General features: G+C 42.8%; 1 protein-coding gene across 1 annotated transcript in view; it reads right to left on the bottom strand.

Annotated features, from left to right (window-relative positions):
* Positions 1 to 21,045: 21,045 nt before the first annotated feature.
* spata20 (spermatogenesis associated 20) overlaps positions 21,046 to 24,443 on the bottom strand; it is a gene marked incomplete at its 5' end in the record, with an annotated part of 39,716 nt that continues 36,318 nt past the window's right edge. The window contains 1 exon segment of the mRNA XM_079237419.1: positions 21,046 to 22,041. Coding sequence (XP_079093545.1) covers positions 21,847 to 22,041 — 195 coding nt within the window. The 3' untranslated portion in view covers positions 21,046 to 21,846.

Below are 24,443 nucleotides of genomic sequence, written 5' to 3'. Positions count from 1 at the left end.
AGCTAAGGTTAGCTACGCATGTATGATACAATTTAAAATAAACCCTATGAGTTTGGTTTTCTCCGACTGGGGTAGGTACGGTGGATGAGGTTACACATTTTCTTTATTCTATTATTTGAAAAATCACGGATGTAGGAGTCACAAAAAGTTGGACCATTTTGTTCCAATTTTGTTGGGGCCCGAACATTGTTCTTCCTCCAAAGTGGGGCGTGACAGAAAAAGTTTGAGAACCACTCAACCACTAGTGTGTGTGTGTGCCAAGAGCCCAGTCAAGCCCACCAATAGAAACTCCTCCCTCATTCAGCAGCGTATGCCCCGCCCACTACATCCAACTCGTAACTTTTGGGATTGAGAGCGCAGCTGGTTTTTTTGAGAGCACAGGGTTTTATTTTGAGAGCAAAGGTTTTTATTTTGAGAGCAAATGTTTTTTAATTGTAGCCAGAAATCCTAGTTACAAACCAGAAATTTGCTCTCAAAACATGTTTTTTTGTTTGCGTAATAAAGACACAAATCTAATTTCATACAGACCCTGGTCTCAACAACAGATGAGACACACACACACACACACACACACACACACACACACACACACACACACACACACACACACACACACACACACACCAGCATCCGAGAGGTGAACGACGCCTCTCGTCTCGCTTTTCTATTTATCTGCCAAATGATAAATAGAAGAAAATGAGCATGTCAGTTTATTTTAGTCCACATGCCAAAACAATACAGTAATACAATGCACTTTGTGGTATGGTAGCCTGAAGAGGATCGACTACAATATCAGTCATTTATAAACAAAAAATCACTTTTAATTGAAATATGTTAAACAGAAGACTCCAGACTATACAAAGCTGCGACTCTGAAGCGTTTCCATTCCTGCTAGGCCACCTAACAAAAAAAAATATACTTATTCACATGTTGGTAACCTTGGTTACGGAGCAGAGCAGCTTGAAGAGGAACATTTTCAACACTTCATAAATGATATGCCTGCAATGACATGGAGGCAGAAGATGAAGAAGAAGAAAAAGAGGAAGGAGTAGAGACTGGAGGGGCAAGATGAAGAATAGGAGTGAGGAGAATAAAATAAAGAGGAAGAGAGACGGAGCAGAGAAACAAACGGGGCCCTCAGTGCTTCCCTCTTTGCCTTTCATCTTGGTTTTCTCTTTGAGCGCCCTCCACCTCCGTCAGTGTCAACTCCCTGCTGTTCCCACTGGGCGGGGGGTCTTAGCGTGTCCACCCCGGGATGAGCCGCTGTCCCTGGGGTGAGGCAGGGCTGTGCGGGGCCCCGCTCTGGAGCCTGTGCGACTATTAGCTAAACCCATAGAAAGTTTTTAAATTGCTGTATTGCGACGGCCCCATATTGCCCAAGTGTGGAAAGTGACATCAAAACTACCAGATAAGTAGTTAAAAAAAATAAAGGTTTGGGGGCATTGGCTTAGTGTGTGTGTGTATATCTGTTTTCACATAAATCTGTGTGTGTGTGTGTGTGTGTGTGTGTGTGTGTGTGTGTGTGTGTGTGTGTGTGTGTGTGTGTGTGTGTGCTGTTCTTTTTTTTATTGTTCAAAATGACCAGAAACGTTGATCATGACATACTACTAGACAGACTGAAAGTCTGGGTTGGACTCTCTGGCGCAGCACTTAACTGGTTTGAATCCTACTTGAAGGACCGACAATACTTTGTGTCAGTAGCTAATTACACATCAGAGCTGACTAGGATGACATGTGGTGTTCCCCAAGGTTCAATACTGGGGCCTCTTCTATTCAACATCTACATGCTTCCATTGGCTCAGATTATGAAAAACAACAAAGTGTGTTATCATAATTATGCAGATGACACACAACTCAACATAACTATATCACCAGGGGACTGTAGTCCCATACAAGGGCTGGCTAAATGCATTGAAGAAATCAATAACTGGATGTGCCAGAATGTTCTTCAATTAAATCAAGATAAAACAGAAGTAATGGTTTTTGGTCCCAAGGATGAACGATTGAAAGTCAGCGCTCAGCTTCAATCACTAATGTTAAAAACCTCAAACCAAGCTAGAAATCTAGGTGTAGTTATGGATTCAGACCTCAACCTGAACAGCCATATCAAGACAATTACAAAATCAGCCTACTATCACCTGAAGAATATATCAAGAGTTAGAGAACTTATGTCTCAACAGGATTTGGAGAAACTTGTCCATGCATTTATCTTCAGTAGACTTGACTACTGTAACGGTGTGTTCACAGGCCTCTGTAAAAAGTCAATCAGAAAGCTGCAGCTGATTCAGAACGCTGCAGCTCGAGTCCTCACTAAGACCAGGAAAGTGGATCACATCACTCCAGTTCTGAGGTCTTTGCACTGGCTCCCTGTCAAACAAAGAATTGACTTTAAAATCCTGCTGCTGGTTTATAAATCACTGAATGGTTTAGGGCCTAAGTATGTTTGTGATCTGCTGCTACCTTATGAACCATCCCGGCCACTCAGGTCGTCTGGGACGGGTCTACTTTCTGTTCCAAGAGTCAGAACTAAACATGGAGAAGCAGCGTTCAGCTTTTCTGCTCCGCATATCTGGAACAAGGTCTGCTGAGACCCTCAGCTCCTTTAAGTCCACATTGAAGACTTTTCTGTTTGCTGTTGCCTTTAATTGAACCAGATTCAATTACTGCATCTCACTACTGCATTTTATTTCTTAAACTGCACTGCAACTTTTATTCAACTTTTATTTTTTATTTTGCTTTTTCAACTTTTATTTTTTGTTTTAATGTTTTCTTAACTGTTTTTAAATCTGCATTATGTTTTGATGCTTTTAATGGTTTTATGTGAAGCACTTTGAATCGCCTTGTTGTTGAAATGTGCTATACAAATAAACTTGCCTTGCCTTGCCTTGTCCAATCAGATTTCACCTCTGTTTCTCTGTGGTAGAAAAGCTAGTTAAACTACATGGTGGCCCGCTAGGCGGTTCTGTACGAGTGATTCCTCACAGGGACAAGGAGCAGCAGCAGCACCCTGAATCTGTACACTCCGGTACAGTAGTAGTAGTAGTAGTAGTAGTAGTAGTAGTGGCGGTATGCACCTAGTCTTGGTTGCGATCCGCCATTCAAACTGAAGAAGAAGAAGCAGCAGCAGCTGCAGACTTTCCCTGTGGACACTGGGTACATCCCAAGTCTCTAAATTGTTGTTTCCTCGCTCCTCGATTGAACCGGAAGTGGTTCTGCGTCGCCATCTTGACGGCCGTCCCAAAGCTCTTGGTCGTTTATCAATATGCGTTCTTCTCTGTACTTGTGTTCTTGTTGACTCGTGAAACGTCATCAGTAGCAGCCCAAGTACTTTTCCAATTCAAAAGTCCGCTTCTCGCCAAGCACGGTGAAATTGCCCGGATGTGACTTGATCCTCCCATTTTACCGGGGATGCATCAGAGCAGACTTGAGCGTACTTGAGACGGCCAATATCCCAGAATGCATTTCGGACCAGCAAACAATGGCGGATGAGAAAACTCACTGAAAGTTGACATTCTATGAATACTACCGTTGTTGAGTCACAAAATGTAATTTTAGGATGTTTTCAGGCGAGAAGTTAGTTGTTTAAGCATCAAATCTGTGGTCGGTTTGTCAAGAATCAGCTTACTTAACCCTTGTGTTGTCTTGGGGTCAAAATGACCCATCAACACACATACATATACACTCGTACACGGGTCATTTTGACCCCAAGACAACACAAGGGTTAAAAAGATACGATGACGATTTGACCGCTGAGCCCCGTCAGCACCGGTGGTCAGCACTCTGCAGCCTGCAGACAGCAGCCTGATCTCGGCTGGACTTTTTGAAATGATCCGCTGGCTCCGATGTCTCAGTATCGATAAAACATGAGATATAATTCGGTTTTGAGAATCTAACGAGCAAACTTTGTTATTTAATTATTTTTTCACAGTCACTTTAAATCAGTTTGACTGAGGGAAAGGTTAAGATTTATAACGGTGCAGCGGTGTCTTATTACTTTTGACCAAATTGTTTGCAACTATATGTGTTTCTATATAAATATATAACTGTATATATATATATATAAAATACATTTTTATAAACATATATATACAATTATATGTATATCTATATAAATATATAAGTATGTATATAAAATACATATTTACAAACACAATATATATATACAAGGATATGTGTCTCTATATAAATATATAAGTATGTATATATACATATATATACATATTTATAAACACAATACATATACAGGGATATATATATATATATATAATATGTATATTTATAAACATATATATATAATATATGTATATATTTATACATATACATACAATGATATGTGTATCTGTGTATATATATGTATATAAAATATATATATATTTATACATACATACAATATATATACAATGATATGTGTATGTCTGTGAAACCAAAAAAAACAAAAAAAGCAGGGTTGTCATATTTGTTTGACTTGAAAAATGCTGAAAAATTGCTTGAAAAATACTTTACAGTGAAGAATCAGAGTGAACTCATGACAACAACAGCTGAGGTGGTGACGTCATCAAGTCAGCTGCTGCCCCAATTGCAGAAAGACCGTCCTGCGTCCTCCCGTCCTTGGGAGTCTGGACTCCCAAGGCTGTACTTAGCGTACTTGGTATTGAGAAACGGCCAGTATTCTGCTCTGAGGAGCCATGATCGAGGAGCCCCGAGTGCAGGCTTCCAGGAAGTGTTTTAACGCTGGACACGCCCCCTCATTATTCATCTGTTATTTATTGGACGCTGCAGCTGAGCAGACTGATCGCTGGAGTTTCATACAAGAGACGATCACAGATTAAACTCAAACTATTAGATTTGTTTTCTGATTTACCATCTAGTTGAAACATTTTTTACAACATGTATCGTCCTTTCATTCAGTCATGTGAGGCTGATCGTTCCTGAGTGTCGGTTTGATGAGTTATTGCATTTAAGTTTAACCTGAAACATTGAGTCTATACAAATAATTCCAGTGTAGAAGAGGAACCATAATCATACTGTGGGTTATTGATGTCACAATCATAATAATAAAAAAAAACCTGACATAAATAATTAATAAATAAGACACATTCCGCACATTAAGCAGGACACAGAACACAGTATAAAAATAATACTCAATGCAGTTTGTTTAACGGGTAACAGACTACAGAGAAAACATCTACACTCTGACACTGATGTCTTTATTAATATAAGTAGTAGTTTAACACCATCAACTGAAAACATTATACGATCATTTATTATCAATATTTTAAGTGCATTTTTATTGGAATGTTTGCTAAAAACTGACCAGAAAACAACTCCGTTACACTGATGATGTTTACAGACACAAACTCTGTCATAAGTCTCTCCAGCTGTTAAAGCAGACTGACAGTTGATCCAGCTGTGATCAGTGCTGCAGTCATCATAAACAGACGTCGCTTCACGGGACACTTCAGAGCTAAGGACGTCTCATGTCTCTTAAAACATATTTCCTCGCCTCTTCTCTCCGCGCATGGTTTCCATGCGTCTCTCCATGCATTCCTGGTGGGAGGGATTAAGACGCATCCCACCCTGCTTGGCCACCCGAGGCGCGATGGAAAGCAGGTTACCAAGTTAGTATCTGGTCGTCAACCAAAGTACTTGAAACATTTAGATTTGTCGAGATAAATAGTCCGGGGTTTGACAAAGTCATTCCAGTTCATTGTGCTTCGGGGACACAGATGTCTGTACCAAATTTCATGGCAATCCATCCAATATTTTGAATGGACATTGGACTCAAATGTCAACCTCATGGTGGCACTGGAGGAAAAGTCAGTGGATCATGAGATGGTAAGATATTTAACTGGATATGTGTCATCTTCAACTTGCGAGTGGCGCAATTGCAATCCATCCAATAGCAACTAAAATATTTATAAAAGCTACAGTATCAACCTCATGGTGGTGAAAGACATGGATCCCCAAAGTTGGTAGGCTTCTTCCTCTGGATACCATGAATGTCTCTACCAGTGGTTGGTGAATTTTTTTTGGGGGGGGCGCAGTTGGGCGGCACGGTTTAAATAGCCCTGCAGTAAGGTGGCACTGGTAAGGTGGTCTTTGAAGGCAAAGCGTTCCCTGCTGTGTCTAAGTATGGTGTCACAAACCTACAGATAAATATATAGAGAGAGACAGAGACAGACAGATAAGTTGTGGGGAAATATTTACTACGAACAGGCTTCATACTACAGACAAAAGCCAACAATCAGAGTTGACAAAAAACTTTGTTTTGTGTGTCTTGGTGGCTCATCAACATAGACAAAAGGCAGGAGTCACCTTGATGCTCTATCCTGGCACACACACGCACACACACACACACACACACACACACACACACACACACACACACACACATATTGGGGGTTGAATTGGTATTTTAGATACAGTTATAGTCTGATATGATATCCACCCTTCTGCTGTGGGAAAGATACAACCTTGAACTCTAACACAGGCATCTGCTGATTTTGACACTCAACTCTGCAGCAATCCTTCCAGGCTCATCTTCCTTCATAGCCCGGCGCTTCCTCGGCGCGGCGGGGGGATCCACTGTGGGCAATGGAGCCGTACTCTAATGCAGTGGTACCCAACCTTTTTTGAGCCACGGACTGGTTTTGTGTCAGACAATATTTTCACGGACCGGCCTTCACGGTGTAGACGAAAAATATAACGTAATAAATATGACGTAATAAATATGACGTAATAAATATGACGTAATAAATATGACGTAATACGACCGGCATGAATACAATTATAAAGTGCATAAAGATACAACTCACCGTGACGCTGCATTAATGGAGCCCTGAGCTTGTTTCTCTGCTACGAGCCGGTCCGTCTCGGGGTGACGGGAGAAAAAGACCGAGCCCCGACGTCTGTTGTTTATGTCCAGTCTACTGACTCTACTCCGTACCTTAAACCTTTATGTCACTCTGTAACTTCATTAAAACCCGCTTTACAAAGACAGGATGTTGAAATGGAGGCAGGGTTTCAGAGCTTTTTTGGCGATCTCAGTATCCTCTGCCTTGATTTCAATCCACAACACAGAGTTGTAACGGACTTTTAAGTTTCACTTTTGGGGTAACGTAAGGAACCTCTTAACATGTGTCAAGATGTTACGTTTGAGGCTACGCACAGACGGATGTATCCGGTCTTTTTTCAAAATAAAATATTTTTCCGACTTTTTTCTATTTATCTTTTACCCGGCTGGGGGGCGCTCGGAGGGAGGTCTCGCCCGGGGCGTAATTACATATAGAACCGCCACTGCTCCCACCAGGGATGCATAGAGAGACACAAGGAAACCAAGCAGGGAGAGAAGACGCGAGGAAATATGTTTTAATAGACATGAGACGTCCTTTCCTCTGAAGCATCACGTGAAGCAACGTCGGTTTATGATGACTGCGGTGACTGACAGCTGATCAGCTTTAACAGCTGACGGTGTTTTGTTCGGAGAGTCTTTAGCGAACATTCCAATACAAATGCACTTAAAATATTGATACAAATGTTTTCAGTTAATTTAATGGTGTTAAACTACTAAGTTGTCATGAGTGTCAGAGTGGAGATGTTTTCTCTGTCGTCTGTTACCGTTTAATAAACTGCATTGAGTATTTATATACTGTGATATGTCCTGCTTATACGCGCAGGATTGATTTCTACCGGCGGAATGCGTCTTATTTATTTATTTATTATTTACGTTGGTATGTTTTGAAATTCTGATTGTGACATCATTATAAAATAACCCACAATATAAATATAGTTTCTCTTCATTACGTGTAAACAAGCGTTTCCTCTCTCCAGCTCTCTCTGATTTTAATTACATAAATAATAAAAGTCATCACTCCCTCCAGGAAATACAACAACGCCTTGTGGTTCTTTTGGTACTGATGGATTATTTATTCTTCAACTCGCCTCTGTCAACATCACCGTCATCAATCCACTGTCGAACTGTTTAAAGGCATTTTAACATACAAAACAAGTTGCGATCAGTCCGCTCAGCTGCAGCGTCCAATCACATAACAGATGAATAGCAAGGGGGCGTGTCCAGCGTTAAAACACTTCCTGGAAGCTTGCTTTCAGGGCTCCTCGATCATGGCTCCTCCGATTTCCCTCCGATTTCCCTCCTCACTCCTCGACCCTCGCTCCTCCGAGCAGAATAAGAGCTTTGGGACGGCCGTCAAGATGGTGACGCAGAACCACTTCCGATCGAGGAGCAAGGAAACGACAATTTAGAGACTTGGGATGTACCCATAGACTCACATTTGGCCGGCACCCCGACAGCGGGTGGGGCTTTTCTCAGTGATGATGAACGGCGATATATTGTATTTGGTCACATTTAAGTGGTTGTTGACAGGGGCTTACGCTCTCCCACACACATTTAGCGCGCCAACACAGTATATTTCTTATTTAAATCATTTGGTATATAATGTTTTTTGACAATATACATATATATTTTTTTCTTCTTCTTTTTTGTCTTTAATCGCAACATTTTAAGAGGGGCGGCGCCCTAGCGCCCTCTATTGACGCACCGCCACTGGTCTCTACCAAGCCCCATGGAAATCAGACACTTCTTGAAATATTTCACTTCCAAACAAAAAATATTGCAAATTATTCACATGAGAGGATTGAGTAATATAAGCTGGTGGCTGTCACAGGAATTGGGAAAAAGACGATCACCGCAATCGATCCCTCTCAAGGGGCGAAACATATTGGCAGGCAAAACTAACACTGGACATGCTTTTTTTTTCTTCACCCACACAATCAAAACACACACAGACAGACGACACTCACTCTCTTGCTGAGCCACTTACTTTATTTTTTGAAAACCGTCTTTCAAAGAAAAGAAAAAAATACCTTTTGCCAACCTTTTGTCAGTCGTGCATTTGTTCAAACCTTTATAACGGCGGACAACTTTCCAAGATCTAATTTGTTAGTTTTGTCAAGACATCTGTCCGAACGGAGTCTCTTTTGGATTCCTTCGTTACCGGGACAGTCCTAATAAGGTGTCCTGACATCGTGGGTGTTCGTACAAAACCTCTGACCTCGAAAAAGATGTACAGCTGCTCCCTGCTAATTGCAGCTGACGGGCAGCCTGTTCACCTGCCAGATACATACAACAGATACATTGATACACACAGATACACATACATCATCGGACACAAATAGATTCAAAGAAACACACAATACAGAGAGAGGAAAGGAATGTGTCCCAAGTACACCAGATGTCAATTAGGTGCATACAAACTACTCACTTTGACATATCGAAAGTTGAGAGCAAACAAACTGATCACGTGAGCATACTTCCTCTGTGTCACCTCATCCAATGAAAACAGGCCAATTGCTCTTGATTGTGAGAGGCGAACAGATGAAGGCGTTTGCATCCCTTTGACATGATTGAAAGCCCATCGGGCGGCCATTCCAGTTTAATCGGACGGGTTTCCATCCCGCGCATCTTGGAAGAGCAGACGGTCTTTTGAATGCGTATTTGTTACTAGCTGGCCAAGCCAAGCTGAGACTGGAAATCTATGCTGCTTTCATAAGCTAACCAGTGACCCAAGTCACTTGGCTTAGCTCACTGCAAAGTAACCAATTGTTGGCTTCAGATGTGTTTTTTGTCAGTCGAGGTATTTTCTTACCTGTTAGCTTGCTAAATCCTCTCACAGAACCCGCTATCAGCCCCTCCGATGCACAGGTTCAACCAGCAGGACCGTACCATGGTGGTAAGTTATGGCACCTACACTTGATATGGTCTTTCCTCTTAATCTAGACACCTATTCAGGGCTCTCAAGTTTTTAAGACAGGTGAGAGTGACATATCATCCTCCTCCTCCTCCTCCTCCTCCTACCCTTCCCCTCCCCCCGGCCGCGCCCTCGCCCATGCCGTATGCTAAGACCAGCTCCCCTCCTCCCCATATTATTGTGAGCTTTATTTTCAGTGGTTGCTGGATTACATTTCACCCAGATACAACAGATACGTTTTTCTGATTGGCTATTCGTGTAGCCCATTTCTTTTTTTTGATTGGCTGATGAGTCCAGGGGATTCGGGGGAGACGTGCTTGATTCCTCCATGGTGAGGGCAGTGCGACCAGGTCATGTTTGTGCGCTGCGGCACATTAAATAGCCTAGAGTTTTTTTTCAGCGTGAGAAATACGATGTGTGGCGGGAGGGAGGATCGAAATGCGTGACAGTCACGCTCAATGCGTGACACTTGAGAGCCCTGCCTATTCATCAGAAACATTGTGATGTAAATCCAACATTATAGCATCAGAACATTTTAGGGCCGTATAACTACTGTATGTTGTCATCTTTATGTTTGAAAAAAAAAGTAGGCTAATATGAGGCTATTTCAAATGTTGCAGACCACAATTTCTGTAAAATGACAGGCCCACATGCTACAGGCTGAAACATACTGGAAAAATGGTTTGCTGTGTAGTGCTCCTTCTCCCAAATACAAACTGGCCAAACTCACCCACAAACCAGTTTCCTGTGTGCTACAAATCGCAACTAACCCTGAAACCGATGTACTGTTTATTGGTTACATCTGGCCTGTTAAGCAGCAAGCTAAAACTCACTCCAAAACCCCTGCGGTGACTGTTCCAACTGAGCCATGACTACCAGATCTGGTCAACGTATATGTTCTTGTGTCGATTTAAAGAGCTCTGATTTGCTAACTTCCTTATTATTATTATGATAGCATTTGCCACTGCAACAGACCAATTCAGAGATATAGATTATTTTATTTTATGGTAAAACGGGCTGGCGGCAACCCCGAGAGCTGTTATGTTCATTGCATGGCCTGTTAGATTTTGATATTTCCTATGTACAAGTCTTTTGTCTGATAGTGGTGCTAGCTCACATGAAAACCCAAAACATGGGGATTCATGCTCTGGAAGTCATGAATATACACTGCAAATGGCTTTTGTTTTTGAAGATATCTTCTCATGAACCATGCACCGATCAATGGGGGAAATCTGACTTAATGCTGGTGCTAGACAAAAGGTCAGAGGGTCCCCACAGTTTATTTTACCCAAACAATTTGGATCGAGGGTTGCAATGTTTCTCTTTTGGCTGGTTCACCACTTTGGGCCAGGGGCAAAGATCTCAATAACTATTTGATGGATTGTCATGTCATTTTGTATAAACAATCATTGTTCCCAGAGGTTATACCCTGACTTTTCCTCTAGCACCATGATGAGTTTTTTTTTTTGTGTGTGAAATCTCAACAACTATTGGATGGATTGTCAAGAAATCAGGCATAACCAGGTCCAAAATGCAAACGTTAACACATTAAACTATGTGTGTTAGCACATCTTGGTATCGAATGAGTATGCCTGCTAAACAACAGCATGTTAGCATTGCTCTTTGTTTAGCATACTGATACAGTAAAACTGTTTCTAACCACAGCCGTGCCGAGCAGTTAGCATTGCTGGTTACTCTTGTTGACAATAATTTTCTGTGGACCACACATACGCATATAAGATTTCATGGCAAATGGTACTAAGTTGGCAAGATGGGATAAACAAACTTGGTCAACCCCATCAGGAATTAATCTTCAAATGTGGGCAATATATTTCACAAATTTAAAAAGGTATTTGTAAACAAATTAAACCAGAAGTCATACTGTTAACTCACTTATCTTACAGTATCTAAGGATGCTAAACTAAATTTCCCATATACATATCTTTACATAGTTTAATGAACTGTACCCTGAATATGCCTTTTTTCAAGCACAAACATTTTTTTTAAAGAGTCTCCCAGAGTTCAGAAGGGCATCCAGAGTTCGAATGGGTTTCCTTTCATTTTTGCGTCTCCGTCTCCACGTCAAGCTCCAACGGTTTATTATGTAAATGAGGCCGCCTCATTCATCATGGGACTGTGATGAAGCTGGACAGCCAGGAATGTCATCTGGATACAGATCAGAGGGAAGAAGGGGAGTGGTAACAAGGGACCAGATGTAGTGTTGGAGGTGGGAGAACATTTCCATAAGCCACTGAAATAAACACACTCCCGAGGACTAACGCCATCAGATAGAGCAACTGAGTCGAGGTATTCCTGGACGCCTGAATGTACGTATGTACGTATGTGTTTCATTTGGAAATATGGAGTGTGTAATCTGCTCCTCAGTGGCTTTTCTGAGCAAGTCTCTCCTGTCAGAACGGTCACATTTCATTAACCTGAGAGAAAGAGGTAGAGGGAGACAGAGATGGTGTGTATGTGTGTGTGTGTGTGTGTGTGTGTGTGTGTGTGTGTGTGTGTGTGTGTGTCTGAATCAACTGTCCAATTTGGCTGGCCTTGGGCTTTTCTTATACGGTCTGGACAGAGTTACGGACACAATAGCAAGAAGCCACGCAAGGGTTTGCTCTCGGCTACGAAATGTCGAGAAGAAAAATTATCTGCAGCTTTTATCCATGTTCTTTGTGGTCACAGCACTGTTTAGAGTTTAAATGTCTCATCAAAAAGGAATTCCACTTCCCCTTTATCAATCTTATTCCAAGGGACTGATTCCAAGAGACTGAAGTAGCTTGTAGTTGCAGATGTGACATGCCTGCTGAGGTTTAGGCCAGGTTACGTTATTGACCAGATCACATATCATGCCATTTGTTACCTGTGAAATTAAGGGTTTGTATAACTTAATGGAACCGTATGGGTAACCCACTCTCCCACATTAATTCAAAGGATAGTTCATTTAAACATGAGAATAAATCAGAAGACTGACAAATGTAATGCACAGCTGTTTTGCTGCTAAAGAGCGGTTCCTCCTCTGATGCTGGGAAAAAAAAACGGAGCAAAAAGGAGAGTGACCCGGTGACCAGGAAACATGACTCCACATCAAAACTTATGTTAATTCATGTTGCTCCTTGGTGTGCAAATTACATTTTATGGTCAATAACAGCTTAATAAAGATAATCTATGTCCCTGGTGTACTTTCAGCCTGTACCGTTGTCCCCAAATGGTTGTGGGAGATCCAAATGCCTATTGTGTAGTAGTAGTTGTCTTTATCCAAACTGCCTGCACTAGAACATCCATTCTCTCTGTGCAGTCTACATGGCAGCCGCACAGCAGCACACTATCCAAAATATACAGTCAAATTGATATTTTCAATCAAGCCAGAATTATTGCATCCTGTTGATGCAGGGAAACAAGCCTCCAATGAACCCGAGGCAATGAAGTGAATGTATCTGTGTAAGCCACAGTAGGTGTCCTCTCATTACAGAAGCCGTACTGCACGACAGCCAGTCAATGGAAATGCAGCAGTAATCAAATCATCAATACACAACGCGCCACTCGCTGAATATCAAAGTTATCTGCGTATAAATGAGCAGAACGACAGACCAAAGCTCCTGAAATCATTTGCACTAATAAGTGATCATACTCGTGGGGTTACGGCTAACATGGACTTTACAGGATGTTCAAACGCCATAAAAAAATATACAGTCGTCAATATTTTTATTGTCAACAACCATAATGGATTTGCCTTAATCTCAATTAATACATGAAGTTTAAATGTGACCATTTCTTCCATCTCCTTCTCAGTCATCTATTCAATAATCCGTCCGTCCATCCATTCATCATCCAAACATCCATCCATCCATTCAATAATCAGTCCAGCCTGCAATTTCCCCACTGAGGGACTAATAAAGGATTATCTTATCTCTTATCCATTCATCCATATATTCAACATCTGTCCATCCATCCATCCATCCATCCAACAATCAGTCCATCCATCCATTCAACAATCAGTCCATCCATCCATTGAACCATTCATTCATCCATCCATATATTCAACAATCCGTCCATCCTTCCATCCATATCAGTGGTTTTGTTAAACGTTTTCGTTGAACATCATTTTGACGGACCCGGCGATACAAATTCCATCTTGATCTATTATTACCAGTCACTTTACGATTTTTATTATTGACAGGGGTTGAGGAAGTATTTAAATAAGTAATTCTCATCCAATACACTTTTTGTCAAATTCACTGAACATGCAGTTTTTATTTTGAATTTTGGAAATGATTACAGCTGTCTTGTGATATAATTGGAGTTTTCGACTGCCAGCGGTCTTGATACTGTACGTGTATTTTTTTAATCACTCATATATAGAACAAGCTAATAGATTGTGTATATATAATGGAATGGAGAGAAAATACAGAAAAACCTCACCGACCGTGCGGGTACCTTCAATGTCAACACACACAAAGCAGATCAATGATCTGAAGGCTGAACCCACGCCACACGTGAGATTGGATTTCCCAGACTCTGTGAACACAGGATTTCCCGATCCTGCAAGAGCTTCCTTCCCCGGGAGGAAATCCCACGGCACGCGCTACTTCCGCGCCATTGGCCCAGCTGCACCAGCATCACGCAACCTCTGAACCACATTTCTGTCCATCCCTCCATCTTGTCTTTAGCAAGGGTCTATATTGAATAATGGATGAAAAATCAAGGGACCAGCAAAATTATTAGGATAATAATAATAACCTTCCTCTGGTGTTCGGGTGTGAGTGTGAATTTCAGTCCGAGCACCATATGCGAACGATATTCGTCTGTCTCGGCATATGTCATACAAAACCTCTTAATATTGTTACCATCCAGGTCTGGCTGGTTGCAATTTCACGGACAGTGTGGGAGGAGCTTTTCCAAAGGAATGTCCCTTTGAGGCAATTTGCTGCTGATAAGGAGTCTTGTATGGGGCTCGCATGCAAGGCTATGGTATATTAACTTCTCTGCAATTAAAATGACTTTTACAATCAAAAGTTCAAAATGATGCTGGGTGCCTGTGTGTGTGTGTGTGTGTGTGTGCGTGCGTGCGTGCGTGCATGCGTGCGTATACAAGCCAGTTGTTACTATATTCCTATGGCGGTTCCGAAATGTTCTTTTTGTTGAAACGTGAGCTTCAATGATTAATCTCCATCAAACCAGAGTCCAGTTTGTTGCGTCTTTGAAGCCGTACTGTAAACCCCCCCCCCCCCCCACACACACACACTGTCCCACAGTGCACTTCACCTCAGCACCAGAGCCATAACAACAGATGGCCGGTGCCTGTTGACATTTGGCCATCACTGTAGGACTCCATTTTTTGATAAACTCTCAAAAGTCAGCATACAACAGTAATGATGTAAATAAATGATAACATGTCATGCAAAATTGTCACACACTAAACAAAAGAAGAGCTCAAAGACACATTGATCATAGTAGTGTATAGCATGCCACATATGAATATATGTGAATGCATACAAATGTCACAAATGAAATGACACAAATGACTGTATGAACATCTGTTTATTGAACTTTAACAAAATTGCAAAGTGCAACTATGTGTGGACTATGGCATTTAGTCCAGTGCTTCTTTAATGTCTTGTCCATATATTGAAGCAATAATGATAACAAATAAAAAATTCTAAATAATAAATTCTTAATATGGCCACATATTAAGAATAAGTTTTATTTTATTAAGAATAAAATACAATATTTTATTAAGAACTTAGAACGTAAGTGCCTGCTCTGCATGTCATGCACTCAGCTTCCGAAGCATCACGGTGAGGCGAAAACGTGGGTATTTTTTTTTTAGTTCGTCCGTGAACTTACATTTACGTTTCGGCATGGCTGCAGATGTCATGTGCTGTTGTAAACAATGCAACTAGTGGAGGTGGCAAGGTGCTCAGTGTTGCCAGACTGGAAATGGCGAAGTATCGTACCAAAGGCTCAAAATGATCTATTTGGAGGATAATTATCGTGCATCTGGCAACACTGAGATCGGTCGACCAATGACAGTTCTCTCTACAGTCAGAGCTCGCGCAAGAAGGTGGAATGTAAGGGAGATACCGATTCCAAAACTTGTAAGGGCGTAATAACTAGTTTGTGAAAGACCCAGAGAAACACAAATATCCAACGAGGCAAAATCCTGGATGTTTTTGGAATCCCTGCCGGACGCATTTTTTAGGTCTGGAAAAGTGGACATGTCCGGGAAAAAGAGGACGTCTGGTCACCCTACCTAAGGGCAACAACTCAGACACTGAACTCTTTTAAGACTGGCCTAAAAACCTTTTTTTCAGGAAGGCGTTTTTTTTTTACCTTGTTTTGATTCATTGTCAGCTATTAATTTGTATTTTATTAATTATTAGGGGTTGCTTTAATCATGTTTTAACTATGTTTTGATTTGTTTTACTATATATTGGCTCTGTGGCACTGAGTTTCTTTTGAAAGAAAAGTGCGTTTAAAAATGAAATCTATTATTATGATGTAAAACGTTGACACTAGGTAAGAGGGAAGAGGAAGGAACGTCGGTGCGAAAGGGACGGAAGGATTTAATCGCTCTGCTTTCATCTAACTGGGCTAACATGATGAACTAGTCGCCCTGTTCTCCCTCAGCCTTCATCGCTCCAGTTACCTCCTAGTCCGCCACACAAACCAGGTCTGGCAACACATGATGAATCTATGGGAAGCAAAGAAGGAGAGGGAGCTGGAGAGAGGGCGTCCACTCCGTCGTCCACGCTGATGAAACACACCCAATCGTTTCCTCCTCATCCGTTTTTTGTTTGTTCTCCATCTCTTCGACAAGTGGAAGTGCAAGAGGCATCTGTGTTCGAGGTAACGAAAAAGTGAATCAAAACCTGGATGACTCACAGGTGACGGCTGAAGTACCGGTGTTTGGTTTTTCATACCGTAACGACGAAAAACACAACTATTTAGGCGCTTCTGTTTCAACGGCAAATGAGAAAATAGGAGATGAGTTTCCTCTCTTGGAAGATTTATTTTAACTTCATAACTACATAGCTCACATGCAGCTCAAAGTGAAAGCAAGTTCCATTAATTACAGCACTAATTAAACTTGGCTGGTGCTGAGCGCAAGGACAAGTTTGATATGACATCAATGCCGGTTTAAGTCTTTCTCAAACACTCTGCACAAAAGGCCTTTGGCGATTTCCATTTCTTGTTTCTTCTCCTCGTTGTAATGAGCTTCCTCGGGGCCCAGGCCGCGTACATGCGTTTAAAAACAACACCTGTCTAAGAGGTATTTGTGCTTCGTGGTGTAATTTGTAGACCGGTGAAAGGGATCTGACATGTTTTTTCTCACTCTCACAAAGGGGGGAGGAGGGGGAGGGAAATTTCACAAGTAATCTCACATTGTTTGTTAAATAATAATATCTCTGGGCAGCTTTTATGCTGCGGCGTAGCAGCTGGAAACCCTGCAACATAACAACGGAAGGGGTGGCGATAACGTTCACACAAAGTGACATGGTCGGGAGCAATAAAACAAGTTACAGGAGCTTTCTGCTCAAAAGGAGGCCAGCCAGTGCACACAGCAGTAAAGCCACACTAATATAAGGTGCAGTAATAAAAATCCATACGCCGTCTTCCCCGGCAGCCCATCTCATAATTTCCTCTGCCAGTTTCACTCTAAATAACTGAGTCGGGGACTCTTTTTCTTCCTTCCTTCATTTGCTCCAGTCTCCTCACTCCATGTCATCATCCTCCCGGATCATTACTGTCACCTGCACACATCAGCGCCAAGAGAGGGGAGGTGAGCTGAGCTGCTATTAAGCAGCTATCATGAACTGTCCGATTCAGTATTACTTCACGAGGGAGGTGAGGCGAATCTGCACACTCTTCGACACACTCTCTCTCACACACACACACACACACACACACTCTCTCTCTCTCTCTCTCACACACACACACACACACACACACACACACACACACACACACACATTTTTAGAGGGGGATTTCTCTTACCCTTTAAGCAAAATCATGTTTTTACAATTGCGATATCACACTGTAATCAACGTTTAAACTTACGGGTAATAAGAACACTTTTGTAAGTCCTTACAAAAAAAACGAATGGTAAAAGTAAGACTGTTGAACATATTATAAATAAATGAAGACAAAGGGGCTACCTCTGTACTACTCTACACAAGCAAGTGTGTGCTTATTTAATGTTAAAGGAAATCTCATTCATCATCTTACTCATTAGGGTTCGTCTGGAAAACCTGGGCAAAGGTTTGAGCCAATCCGTTTGACAGATGTTGAGACATTCCACTAAATAAGAGGAAATCCTGTCCTGCTGGTGGCGCTAGATAAAAAATAAATAAAAAAGTGAGGGTATCACCAAAGTATGTCGTGTCATCCTCTGGGGACCATGAATGCCTGTACAATGGTTGTCAAGTTATTTCAGTTTGAACCAAAAAGTTGGACGACCATCTTCAAGCCCCCCTGCTACTGTCACTAAAAACTAATATATACAGTATGTTTAATCGTCTTTCCTTTCAGGCAAGACTTACCGTGCCACCATAACTACAATTAGCGAAAAGTAAGGGTTGTGTTGAAATGTCAAGGACCAATTCAGTGTTGTTTTTTTTCCTGTAAACTGCAAGGATAACTATTACCTCACCCCCTCCACTCCTGGCTGTCAGTTGGCCCCACAGCGTCTGGCTGGATGCATTCCGCTGCTCATGGCTGCTTTTGACATGCTGCTGCAGCCGATGTAGTCTGAGCCATGATCCAACGCTGCTGCACTCCAGCTTCTGTCATGTAGATACAGCGTTGGCCAAAATGTCACATCGAGAGGGAGAGCAAGACAAGTCCGAGTAGGAGAGAGGTTAGAGGGGTGAGAAATAGGGTGGCATATATATAAATACGCCATCAACAGTTTTTAGTGCCATGTACTGGTATGATGATGTAGAGACGTGGAGACGTGTGGATGTTTTTGTTTTTAATGATGTCCGTTTCCAACGGTCTCACCCTCTGACACCGATGATGATGAACAGACGGATCTTTCTCACCCGTTTTGAATGTTACCAGCCGATTGAATGGGCCTTGTCAATGCTTATCAGCCTCATTGATGTGGGTTAGAACGAGGCCCGCTACACCCACAAGTATGAACACGAGAAGACGACATCAACCTCCAGTTGCAATTATGAGTTGTCGTTTCAAAAGCAACTTATTCCACATAGGGAGGTCTCTGTGTGGTTGGATGGGTCAAACGAACACAGGACTTTCACCCTGGAGACAGCTGTACCGTATGTGTCTGTTTTGAGTAAACTTATTTCATCATACTTTTGTTTTTGTAACTTGCATACTTCACTTTACTTTCACATCAAATTACATAATAAGCATACTTGTTTTGTTTTTCTAAACATTTATCTTTTCCTAAACCTTACCAAGGTGTTTTTTTGGTTGAATTCTCAACGTCAAGTTTCACTTCACAATGTGGTTGGTGCAGTTTGGCCCCTCTGAAACATTATGCTGCGTTGACACCAAAAGCGTTGCGAATTATTCGCGCGACTAGATTACATGCAAAGTCAATGCACAGTAAATTTGCGAATGACGCAAATAACAGCGCGAAAGACGTGAAAAAGCGAATGGCGCGTTGCCGTTACTGAATCAAACTGCTGCTGGTCCGCCTGAAGTAGCACTGGTAGCGGCACTCATTCAGACACTCTTCCTGGAGGAGCTGTTTGTGCGACTACGTATAATGTTATGAACTCAGACACGGGGGCGTTTGATGTTCCGACGTTCGTGGGACTTCAACAACAAGTGTAAAGCATAACTAGTGGTTCAATGGTAGATGGCGTAAATGGTAACTGTTTTCACGGAGTTAAGCCATGGAAAAGCCCCTTTCCGCCGGGAAAAAGCGAATAGGCGAATTTACCACATAAAGTCGAGCGAGTAAACTCAGATGAAAAAGCGTTGGGAAAATTCATTTGGTATTTTCTCTCACATTTGACTGGTCTTTGTACTGTATAATCGTATTAGTCTTTCGTATCGTATCAGTAGGTTTGCCGTTTGTATCTCGCTAAGAAAAGTGCCACACGGATAAAGTTATTATTATTATCTCCACCGATCTGTGGCACATAGATTACTTCATTATCATTGGGTCAACAAGTTCGCCGCCACTAATCCCCGTCAGCGGCAATTAAAATGAAGCTTGCGAGGCTCATCACAACAATCAGAGCAGAACAGAAGATTGAATAAAATAAGAAGACGGCGGTTCTAACGCGCTTACTGGGCACAGAACCAAAGAGAGGGATCCCGACCTGGTAGAGGATGATAGGGTGAGACACCGCGGGGGAGCTATATGAATGTGGAGGCCCAAAAGTGCCAAAAAGTCTGACTGTTCATAACCTGACAGGTGAAAAAAAGTGAAGGCCAGGACACGACAGTTCTAAAATGGAACTTCTCTCCTCTCCTCTGTCGGTCTCCCATTCCTTCCTCCTCACCCACGTTTGCCTCTCTCTGCAATTTCTCATTCTTCCACAGAAGCAGCCGTCTGCCAAAACGACTTCCCTTGTTCTTGAGGCGACAAAACCCCTCGCCAGATCTGAGAGGAGTAGGGGGACATAAAGCATAAAGAGGTGCTCTGTATGTGCGTGAAAGAGGAGGGAAAGCAAAAGTAAATGAGATGGTCTAAATGTTCTGACGGAACGTTAGTGGATGAGATGGCGGATGGGATACGAGGCTGCCGTCATGCCATGATGGAAACATCACGTTTTGTTTCTCCACCCGTCTTTTCTTCTCTTCGGCTTCCAGAGCGGGACCCTCCCCCCTCCTCCCTCAACATCAGCAGTACATCTGTCTCCTTCTGAGCTCTCACACACACGTCCACGCACCTTCTCGACACAGCGCGCAGTCACACAGAGTTTCTATTACCATCATGCAGCCTGCCGGGGGAAGGACAAAATAAATAATAATACACAACAGTGGGTTTTCTCGTGGAATGATGAATATTTTTAGTACAAAGGCAGACTGCTGGTATGCAGTCAAGGCATTCCTGCAGGAGCTTTCCCGTCTTGGACCGAGAGCAAGGAATGTGACAGGAACATCCAACATGCCGGGCCGTTTATTCCAGTGTTCCTGAAGGCTTTAGGCAAAAAGAGAAAACAGAAAATTGTATGTTTGATTGATTCCACTTATGAAGCCTCGTTTTCAAGACACCCAGAGAATAAAAAAAAGGAAGCATCCATTCTAAAAAAAAAAAAGAAATGTAATGGACAGTACTTATCAAAGGGAAATCTATTTATTATTTAGGGTTGTGCGTATACAGTACATGCTGTGCGGTGTACTTAAACCTCAAGATAAAAGCCACATGTCTCTGCAGCAGTGGAGACGAGTCCTCTCACGTTGACTCGAACAAAACGGGGACTGAGAGCAGATGGTGAACGAGGATCCTGAGAGAGCGGCGACCTCACCGCGACTTCAAATTAAGTGCAGACACAATGCAATTTTTGAAAATACAAACCAAACTTCTTTTTTCCTCACACGCACACGCACGCACACAGTCAGATCCATGTGACGTGAACGTGGGAGCTGGAACTCGGGGCCAGGAGAGGACATCCGTTCATCTGCTAAATGTTGCCAGTCCTGTTCGTCCATGTGGTCTTGCGTTACACCGGCTGGTACGAGTCTGTAATTTTGCTTCACGGGGGAAACGGGGAAGCCAGGACATTTGTACAAGTGTTAAATATTCTCAGGGAACCACCGCTGCTGCACAGATTTCTTCACGAGGACGTTAATGTTTACACGGCTCCACTGATCAACTGTCTCTAGAAAGCCACATTGGGAGGTGCTAACTTGCTGGTCTTGCTAATAAAGAATAAGCTGGCGTTTGGGACGAAGGAGGGAAGCCCCCCACTCACCTCATGGGACTGTATTTATTTCTACCAATGTATATAGCGTATCGACTTTTATACCATTGGCTGCTTCTACGGCAAAGTCAGACTTGCGGCTGAAGTGATATTTAGGCTACTGCTGCAGATGGGGAGAGAAGAGGATTACAGCCCCCCGGTAAATCTCAGGTCGGTCCATTCTGCAGTGGTTATTCCGCATGTCTCTCCGCAGCGCTGTCCAGCAGTAGCCGGCGTAGCTCCTGGGGGTCAGTGACGGGGAGCGAACAGGCGAAGTCCTGGCAGACGTAGGCCGTGGCCACGCCCCCTTGCTGGGACATGGAGGAGAGGGCGGGCAGCCGCTGGCGCAGGAATCCGTCCGCATCGTCGTCGATGTGCATCAAAACCTGCCAGAGAGGAGGAGGAAATGACAGAAAGTGGTTAAAATACGTCAAATAAATCCTATTTTGACATCACATTATGGAGCACAGAAAACGCTAACTGGCAGTGAAGAGTACTCAACGTAAATAATAAGGGTGTCAATATAAATTATTATTATAAAAATTTTAAAATAGAAAATGTATCGGAATAAGCTTTTCGACTTTGACCGCCACTTCCGTGTAACGGTAGCATATTTCTACTACTCTAGCTCAACGCAGTTTATTATATTTTCTTCGCTGCAGCGGCCAATTACCTGCTGTACATTTAAATTTCATTTTTGTAACACATGATTATTTTTTGCATTTTTTTTAAGTATTTGAAAATATAAATGGCAGTTGACATAAAACAGTGATCTGTTGATCTGTTTTTACTAATCAAGACTCCAAGACATCCATAGTCGAATAACTGCATACTCCATGCTCCAAAACATTTTTTAATCAAAAGTCAAATGTGTATTTGGAAAACTGTGACCCCCCCTAAAAATAGTAACATTACTGCAAGTTAAGTAAAGTGGAGGCCTTTATACTTTTTATATTATTCATCAATTAGCTTGTCGTGTTTTCCAGCTAAATTAGACACATTTTAGGTAAAGTTTATTCAACCTATTAGAAAAGAGACATTAAGTCACACAGATCAACACGGTATCCATGCAAAGTCTGAGACCGTTGACCATCGCGGTCCTTTAATGAATACAAGACACATTAGCTTGATGAAGACGAAAACGGTTTTACGCTGCCACAAGGGTTTCTACGTTATGCTGTGGTTTTATTAAGAGAGTTAGCTGCAGCTATAGCTAGCGGGCAATAATCATATTACTACTAGGAACATTCAGTGGAGCATCCATTTTCCAGTGGAGCCTCTCAGCAAGGGACGGGTCACAGTTGTGACGGGGATCGCTTTCCATTTTATTCTTTTCCATTAATGCAACCTCGTAATATCTTATACAAAAAGGTGTAAGCATTCGGACAGACCAAAAATAAACCCTTCTAAAAATAAGCATTCACTGCCACGGTCTAATGCCCACAATTGGAGACAGACAATGAGTGTGTGGATGGATACGTGGTTCACGTGTCCCGCCTGCAGCAGAAGTAGTTCCCAAATAGACCCTCAACTCCACTGCTACACCAGTGTTGGCCTTTCACATCTCTGTATCTGCGTATGCACGCGCGTGCGTGTTCTTGGACAGGCAAGCAGAGCGAAGTTAAAGTAGACAGGGAAGACAGAACGAGGAGAGAGGTCCCGGAGATACATCTCGTCCCAGGTGAAGTTCCGCCAGGGGGGAGACAGACTGACGTGTGTGACAGATGGCAGACTGGAGGTCAGACTGAATGCATCAAAGGCTACAAAAATACGGATGGCAGTGGCACTTGATTGATCTTTGGAACGAGACACAATGCAGGCCATCCATCATTTCAATACACCTCGCGGTATACACACACTTTTAAAGCGATGCGCCAGCTAAGATTCGGGGTGCCTTCGTATCTGGACGTGACCGCGCACGTGCGGGGACCTTTGTTGCATGTCAAAAACCAAACACTATCACTGTAGTTATGCACGAAAGCAAATGGACTTTAAGTTAAAAAAATAAACGATTTAAGTGTCGTTACTGAAGCTCAGGTATCATATCGACACTCGCGTCAGAAAATCGTTAAAAAAAGTCACGATAATGCCAGCTGACCGTGTGACTTGGTTCCCGTAATCTGAAGCCCACTCCAACCAGCATGAGCGCTCCCTACCAATCCATCCCAACCCGTGTACAGGTGGCTCAGTGGACAGGGGGTCATTAAGCTCGGAGTCTCGCCGTGACCCTCAGACGGTCCATTAGAGCAGACACTCCCCCTCTGTCCCCCATAGGACTGACTGCCCGCCATCATTCGCCCAGGGCAGCGTGCAGACAGGATGTTTGCGCACTCTCCATCCCGTCTCAATGAGATATTATGCTCTCATTCAAGGGGTGCCTCGAAGCGTCCCAAGTGCTCCGCTCGGCCGCTTAGACGCTCATTTTATGCAGGTGGCCATCTGCATAGAATCTATCTACGGGCTACGCTTCCCGTATCCTGCCGTTAAGGACCGTCTCCGAATGTGAGCAAAATTCCTCCCTCGTAGATGACGCCGGGATGCTGCCCTTACCTCGTCTCATTCTCCACAGCGACGCTCGGAGCAGAAATAACCTGAAACGCTCACGCAGGATCGCTGTCGAGGGGTTTGGAAACATTTTAACGACTGTAACGCTCACACAAAACGCACGCACACAGGGGAAGACTGCTGAGGCGTGTGATGGAATGCTGTCATAACGGTGTGACCATCGTCATGGAGACGGGAGAGAGGAGGATTGCCCTGCCGAGTCGCACCACTTCCTCTCTGTCCC

This window comes from Taurulus bubalis (genome assembly GCF_910589615.1).
Source record: "Taurulus bubalis genome assembly, chromosome: 2".
In the NCBI taxonomy this organism is placed as follows: Eukaryota; Metazoa; Chordata; class Actinopteri; order Perciformes; family Cottidae; genus Taurulus; species Taurulus bubalis.
Note: the sequence above shows the minus strand (reverse complement) of the source record. Positions and strands in the feature narration are given on the sequence as shown.